Source organism: Leopardus geoffroyi, chromosome B4 (genome assembly GCF_018350155.1).
Source record: "Leopardus geoffroyi isolate Oge1 chromosome B4, O.geoffroyi_Oge1_pat1.0, whole genome shotgun sequence".
Taxonomy (NCBI): domain Eukaryota; kingdom Metazoa; phylum Chordata; class Mammalia; order Carnivora; family Felidae; genus Leopardus; species Leopardus geoffroyi.
This window is the reverse complement of record NC_059341.1, coordinates 89,393,372-89,401,315: the sequence shown is the minus strand read 5'-3', so window position 1 is coordinate 89,401,315 and position 7,944 is coordinate 89,393,372. Positions and strand designations below refer to the sequence as shown.

The 7,944-nt window shown below is 44.9% G+C and overlaps 1 protein-coding gene across 1 annotated transcript; it reads left to right on the top strand.

Moving 5' to 3' along the window:
- The first annotated feature begins 1,095 nt into the window (after positions 1 to 1,095).
- Positions 1,096 to 5,979, top strand: AVPR1A (arginine vasopressin receptor 1A). The gene is made up of 2 exons (XM_045464969.1): positions 1,096 to 2,932; positions 5,183 to 5,979. Exons 1-2 carry the CDS (start codon positions 1,954 to 1,956, stop codon positions 5,467 to 5,469), a joined length of 1,266 nt encoding a protein of 421 aa, XP_045320925.1. The 5' UTR covers positions 1,096 to 1,953; the 3' UTR covers positions 5,470 to 5,979.
- The last annotated feature ends 1,965 nt before the right edge of the window (positions 5,980 to 7,944 follow it).

Sequence of the window (7,944 nt, the reverse complement as noted above, 5' to 3'; positions counted from 1 at the left end):
CCTATTGCTTGGAGCATTTTTCCAGAAAGGTGGCCTGCAAACCTTTTACTTCTGGCCATCTCTGAACTTTAAAAAAATGTTTTGCCTCCTAGGTATCTTGGAGAAAATGAGAGGAGGCAGCACAGCTTGTAAGGCAGGTACTTCTATTCCTAAGCGGTATAAATTGAAGCTTATAGAGACGCAGAGAAGCAGGACTCCGGAGAGGAGTCCAGTTCTCTTAATGCGACAACCTTTGGGACTCGGCATGCAGAAGCTAAAAAGCAACGTGGAATGATCAGTGAGAACTGCACCTCAGAAAATCCTTGGCTTTCTTTGCCTGTATTTCACGTATATTTTCCCACGACAATCAAATTTATACCACGTTCGCAAAACACAAATTTGCCGACCAAAAAGTCATGTTCGTGTATCCACAAAGTGGACATAACCTTATAAAGTGTGTGTTTTTTCCTCTCGCGAAATAGCCTGAAAACAGCTCCCCCTCGCTGTGATTCGAAGCGTCTCTTCACCAAAGTTCAAGCCAGAGCTCAAGTAGAGGGTGTTCCTGCCTTTGCTCTGGACCAGCAGCCTGGCTCGAATTGTTCAGGTGCTAATTTATAGGTAGGTGGTCTCGCTGCGGAGACAGCGCCTCTTTCCTGACCGGAGCATGCATCTTTCTAACTCCCGAGCGCAGGAACCTAGCGCCTTTTCGCTCCCATGCCCAGAACGGCACTGCCTGGGTGTGCGCTCTTCAGACAGCTGCTCTTTGTCCTTCCAAAGAGATGTCCCCACGATTCAGCAGTAACCGGACGAAGTCCCCACGGACTACTGTGGCCCGATTTCCGTCCATCCCCTCTGTGGGAATCAGGCTTTTCCCGGAGGAAACCCCAGGATTTCTAGTTCACAGAAATTCTCTAGGCACCCACCCCAACCAGGAGACGATCCTTTTCCTGCAGTAGATACGCCCACGGCCGCCCTGGGGCCGCGATGGAATAAGCGAGCGCGGGCCGGGTGACAAATAGCAGGTGTGTTACCGCGAAGATGGCGCTTTTTAAGCGACGAGGTAGTGACCCTCCCGGGGGCGGGGTGGGGGTGGGGGAGGGGGAGGGCAGGGACCAGGGCGGGGAGAGGCTGAATTCTCGGAGCCAAGTTGCCCTGGGAGTAAAATGAGCCAGGCAGTGGGCTGGCTAGCTGCAGAGGTGGAAACCCGGGCTGGAGCAGGTGGGGTCGCGCTCCTAGTTCAGGCGCAAGGAGCGTGAGCGCCCGGAGGTGGACTCGGGATTTCAACGTACCGTATCCACTGCCTCTGTTGACGTCAAATATGGAGTTAAGGTGGCTATTGAGGGGGCTTGAGGAAATGGTGGTAAGCCAAAAAAAAAAAAAAAAAAAAAAAAAACGGGGGGGGGGGGCATAGCACGTCTAGTTCTTCAAGTTTTTGTCAGAAAAGAGCGGGAAAGCGCCCCCATCCAGCCTGTTAAGCCGAGGAATCGGCGAGTCTCCCAGCCCCACCCCTGCAGCAGTGATGCAAAGAGAACAAATCACCGACGTAGAGAGGAAGGGAAAAAAAAAAAAAAAGAAAGAAAGAAGGAACCCCCTGGGGGTGGTGGGAGGAGAGAGCGGACGGAGTAAGCACGGAGCAGTCTCCAACCACTGGGACGAGAGGGAGCGCTTTCTGGGGAAACAAACTCCGCATAAATAATTGAGTTTGGAGCCCAGTGCTTTCAGAGGCTCGGAGCGCACCTCCCCAGCGCCTTCCGAGCTGAAAAGGAGCCGAGCGGGGAAAGAGGTCGGTGACGGGAGCAAGAGCAGCTCGGCCGGCGGTGGGACGCTGTGCCCGCAGACGCCCGCAAGAGGGACAGCAGGGCCCAGCGAGCAGAGCCCAGCGAGCGCGGGAAGGACAGCGCGCGACGGGCAAGGAGCCCTCGCCAGCGGCGGTGGGAAGACAGCTGGCCTCCGCGGAGGCCGCGGAGGCGCTGCATGGACAGCATGCGTTTCTCCGGAGGCCCCAACGAGGGGCCCGCGGACAACTCCAGCCAGGGGTGGCCCCTGTTAGCCGGCGGTGTCAACGGCAGCCGGGCAGCGGAGGCGCTCGGGGACGGCGGCAGCCCCCAGGGGGACGTGCGCAACGAGGAGCTGGCCAAGCTGGAGATCGCCGTGCTGGCTGTGACTTTCGTGGTAGCCGTGCTAGGCAACAGCAGCGTGTTGGTGGCGCTGCACCGCACCCCTCGCAAGACGTCCCGCATGCACCTCTTCATCCGCCACCTCAGCCTGGCCGACCTGGCCGTCGCTTTCTTCCAGGTGCTGCCGCAGATGTGCTGGGACATCACCTACCGTTTCCGCGGGCCCGACGGGCTGTGCCGCGTAGTGAAGCACCTGCAGGTGTTCGGCATGTTCGTGTCGCCCTACATGCTGGTGGTCATGACCGCCGACCGCTACATTGCGGTGTGCCACCCGCTGAAGACGCTGCAGCAACCGACGCGCCGCTCGCGCCTCATGATCGCTGCCGCCTGGGTGCTGAGCTTCGTGCTTAGCACGCCGCAGTACTTCGTCTTCTCCATGGTCGAGGTGAACAACGTCACCAAGGCCCGGGACTGCTGGGCCACCTTCATCGAGCCCTGGGGTCCCCGCGCCTATGTGACCTGGATGACGGGTGGCATCTTCGTGGCGCCCGTGGTCATCCTGGGTACCTGCTATGGCTTCATCTGCTACCACATCTGGCGCAACGTCCGCGGAAAGACGGCTTTGCTCCCGGGAAAGGGCGCCGAGGGCGCGAGTGGCGCTTTGCATAAAGGGCTCCTGCTCGCGCCGTGTATCAGCAGCGTGAAGACCATTTCCCGCGCCAAGATTCGCACGGTGAAGATGACTTTTGTGATCGTGACAGTTTACATCGTTTGCTGGGCGCCCTTCTTCATCCTTCAGATGTGGTCTGTCTGGGATGAGAAGTTTGTTTGGATCGGTAGGTGTCGGGAGAAAGGAAGAAAGTGCGGGAATTCGGCTGTGCGGTTGGCCGGGGTTCGGGGGAGGGGTGCTTTTCATACTATCCTCTGGGGCAGTAGTTCTTAAACTTCTGCATGCTTAGCTTTGGGTGAAATTACCAAAACGGCAGGGGTCTCCACCCCAGACATTTTGATTCAGTAGCTGTGGAATGGGGCCCAGGAATGTGCACTTGTAGCTTGAAGTGATCCTAAGACAAATCCAGAAACTGCGCCCTACAGTCAACCAGGCAACTACAAAACGTGATAATGACTTTTTGCCAGATCACTAACCACTGCGCTAATTTCAACCCCCCCCCCCCCGCCTTTGCGTCCATCGGATTCAGAGAAGTATTTGTACTGTAACCACTGCTTTTTGCTAGCTTGTGAAAAATATCACAATACAAAAATTTTGTAGAAATGCCCCAAGGGCAAAGATAAACGCACATATTTTTTTCTGAAGAAAGATTCTTAAGAAGCCAATAATTCTAATTTAGCATTTAGTGTTCCATTTCTTATCATCTTTTAATTTTTTTTTTCTGACAATTACTGTAGCACCTTTTTTTCTGGTATTTTAAAGCAGGATTATTGATAAACTCTATATCTGTTAAAGTAATTAATTCATCTTTCAGCACTAACTTAACCATACAGCTATAGCCCCCCCCCACACACACACAACTTTTGCAGTGTTTTATGGAGAATGTTCTCTACACCTACTAGTTTCTTTGATTCTAATTCCTCCACAAACTAAAAATACTAACTTCAAAAGAACCCCACCAAAAACAGTTTTAAGGCTGGGTCTTGAAAAATGTTATTTCCTATGAGTGAGAAAAAACCCAACTTTTTCAAATAAAATATATTACAGGAATGTTACCAACATCAGCTATAGTTGGGAAATAGGTATCTGGGAAGAACTGTCTCCTTTTGCTATTTGACATTGAGGTAGGGAGCCTGTGTGATTTACTATTGGAAGTTATATGTTGCAAATAAAACATTTGAGAGTGAATTTAATTCAAACAAATAAAAATACCTACATGGCTATAATATTACTGATAATAAATAATACAACATAAATGCTATATTTTTGGTTTATCATTTCCGGTCTTGCTTGATCTTATAGCAGCCTCGTAATTATTGCCAATCAAATAAAAAAAACTCAGTCTAATTATTGCTTTATCAGAATTTAGACATAATTTCTAAAAACTTCTCTACCTCTGCATAGGTATGGTGATGATTTTCATTCTTTTTGAATACAGTCTGTAACCATAGATCATGATCACCTTTAATGGTAGCATTTTAGCACAAGGTATGATTAAATCACCTGCATATTCCAGCATAACAACAGTGAGAAGCACCGTTGTTTTATTTATTTATTCCAGCATAACAACAGTGAGAAGACCCAAGTTTATATTTAATAATGAAGAAAAAGTTAGTGCTTGCTGATTATTCTTATGTTTCAAAAAGGTGTATTATCAGTGTCATAGTTCTGTGAAAGATTATAATATTTATGTGATTTACCAGTGCAAATTAGCATAAACTATTTCAAAAACTTGTTGGAATTTCCTAACTCAACTGTTCTTAATATAATTTAATTGCCCAAACCACCAAAATGATTTTCTTTTAAAATCAAAAGAAACTATAGAAAATTAACAACAACAAAAACACAAAAAACAACTCCAGAAACAACCAAATAATGCATCCTTCAGGGACCTATTACTAATGTTCCCTTATGTATAGTTGTCTTATTACAAAATATGTTTAATATTTAAAAATGTAGAACTACTAAACATGTTCCATAGTGTCATACTTTTGCCTTAGTTGTTAGGATGAATACGATTTTATTTATGTGGCTATAGACTTTTGAAATTTCATTGAAATTGCAGCCATTCTGTAACTGCTGTGTCTGTTAGCACATACTAATGCTAGTATAAAGAATACACATTTTTTTTAAATAAATTGTTTGATATTCTTCCCAATCATTCTATTGAGATATTTTCAAGTGGTTTAAGATATTTGAATGAACGTCAATGCATCTTGCTTATGAAAATATTTCACAACCAAGCAATTTCCAGACACCAGCCATTTCCCGGATTAATGAACAATATACTTCATTTTCTACATTAACCCATAACTTTTTCCCCACTTCTAAGAGTCAGTAGAAAAATGAGTTTACCCAGTGCTCAGTTACTTTCATTTGACTATTTAAATAATCTCCCCTTACATTTTTTTTACAGAATCAGAAAACCCGGCCATCACCATCACTGCATTACTGGCTTCCTTGAATAGTTGCTGTAATCCCTGGATATACATGTTTTTCAGCGGCCATCTCCTGCAAGACTGTGTCCACAGCTTCCCATGCTGCCAGAACATGAATCAAACGTTCAACAAAGAAGATTCTGACAGTATGAGCAGAAGACAGACTTCTTACACTAACAACCGGAGCCCCACAAACAGTATGGGTACATGGAAGGACTCGCCTAAATCGTCCAAGTCCATCAAATTCATTCCTGTTTCAACCTGAGCTCACATTCACGCAGCCTGACTCTTGTAGTGGTCTTTTGGGTCTACTGGCTGAATCCAGCTAGAAATCATGGGAACAAATGAACTTCTAAGAGATAAGCATCAGTTTGTTGAGTGCAAGACTGTGTTTCTAGTTGCATTTTCTCATTGTTATGACCAAAAGTTATGAATTGTTTTATATGGGACATTAAAAAATAAAAAATTAAAAAATGATGAAAAAATATGCTACACTAAGATTTGTAGGCCTGATTATCAGAAATATAATAGAAGTTATAGTTCTAAAGAAAAAACATAACCACCCTGGCTTTACATTCTGTTGCTGGTTTCCTTTCTTTTCTTTTCCTTTTATTATGGACAGAACTAAGGCTTGCTTGGTTTAGAAGTCATACGATGTAGGGGCATTATTTCAAACAAAATGAGCTCATCATCGGCCTTAGTGTTTGAAAGGAATTAGAAGAACCTTCAGAGAAATTTTTTCCATCCAATAAAAATCAGTTCATGCATCAGAAAATGCAGCCTCAGGTGCACCTGGGTGGCTCAGTCGGTTAAGCATCTGACTTCCGGCTCAGGTCATGATCTCAGAATTCCTGAGTTCCAGCCCCACGCCCAGCTCTGTGCTGACAGCTCAGAACCTGGAGACTGCCTCAGATTCTGTGTCTCCCTCTGCCCCTCTCCTACTTGCACTCTCCCTCTCTCTCTCTCTCTTTCAAAAATAAACATTAAAAAAGAAAAGAAAAGAAAAGAAAAGAAAAAAGAAAAGAAAAGAAAAGAAAAGAAAAGAAAAGAAAAGAAAAGAAAAGAAAAGAAAAGAAAAGAAAATGCAGCTTCAGGCAGAGACCTGGAGATGGGATAGTGCCTTGGACAGGCATGAGTTCTTGGGGCATATGGAGCAGGGGGTGCTCGGTTCAGAGCAGAAAGAGAAAAGTTCTGTTAAATGCTAAATTTCAAAATGGTAACTTTAGAACTGACAGTTCCCTCCTTGTTTTAGGCTCCTCATGTTATACCAGTTGTGGAAGGTATAATTTATTAAGATCCTGAAGGTTAGAGCAAATATTGTCAAATGGCTAATAAAATCTTTTTTCTCCCACTGCAAGGCCACTTTAAAATCAGATTTATGGAAAGAATATCAGTTTTGTTAGAAGAACAGAAATGGATTGCCCAAGGTACTATGTAGACTTTGTCTAGAACACTGTAAACGTATTTTGACCAGTGTTATAGGGTATTCTGTGTTGTGGTGGATAGTAACATGATTATTACTTCATGTTTGGGGTGTCCAGACTTATAAATAAGAGTCTCCTAAAGAGAAACTCAAGATGTAGAATGTCCCTTCGTGTTTAATTAAAAATAATTTGGTCTTTCCTTCCAGTCTCCCAACCATCTAAGTTACATATGGTAGACGAGAGGCACGGTTGGATGGAATGGGGTGGAGATGGGGGGAAAAAATTGCTCTGCACCTAGTATGGTTTCCTTTATTACTAAATGCATGATTTTGGAAAATTACTTAAACACACATAAAGCTTTCATCTCCTTGGCTGTACAGTGGGGTTGATAACGCCTCACAGGATTGTCGTGAGGACAAAATGAAATCAAAGGTGTGAACAGATCTTCCTGAACTGTCACATGTCATATGAATGTACCAATTGGTTTTATTATAGTCTTAGGGCCTTCAGAATCGAACAGCTTTTTCCTGTTTACTTTCCATTAACCAGAATTTGTTGGTTTCATGTCTGGGATATAAAATCCTAGAATTTAAATATAGCTCTGCTGATTCATTGGAGAGCATTGCCAGCGGCCACGAAGCCTGACTTGTGCCTAACCAAAGTTTTCCAATTCAAAGATAGAACTTGCTTGCCTTTAAATGCAGGTAAGTCATGGGGCAGCTGGGTGGCTCAGTCAGTTAAGCGTCAGACTTCCGCTCGGGTCATGATCTCATGGTTTGTGAGTTCGAGCCGTGCACTGGGTTCTGTGCTGAGAGTCTGGAGCCTGCTTCGGTATTCGGTGTCTCCCTCTCGCTCTCTGCCCCTCCCCCACTCTCACTCTGTGTGTGTGTGTGTGTGTGTGTGTGTGTGTGTGTCTTTCAAAAATAAACATTAAATAAAAAAATAAATAAGTACAGGCAAATCAGAGCCAGCCAAGAGCATCAATTTCTTTTACTTCTAAACAGAGATAAATTACAGCACGACTTGACTGTTGTTACTGCATTTTTCATTAATGGAACCCAGTGTTTTTTTTTCGAGCTATTTTGTCTGGCTCCCTCTCCTTTTTAGAGACCATGCAATGATTTGAGGACACATCATAAATATTTTGAATCCCTTAGAGGAATTAATAATCATTTTAATAGTGGTGTTGTTGTTGTTGTTGTTGTTGTTGTTTAACTTTGCAGATAAGAAATTGAGGACTAGATAGCACTGTGAGAACCTGGAAGTTTCAAGTTCACTCCTCTTCATTCTCTTGCCTTTCCAAATTCTCAGGCCTG

Excerpts from the sequence above, each read along its gene's own strand:
- AVPR1A (XM_045464969.1), top strand. The coding sequence starts at position 1,954 with ATGGACAGCATGCGTTTCTCCGGAGGCCCCAACGAGGGGCCCGCGGAC. Across the intron at positions 2,933-5,182 it reads TGAGAAGTTTGTTTGGATCG|AATCAGAAAACCCGGCCATC; the intron begins GTAGGTGTCGGG and ends TTTTTTTTACAG.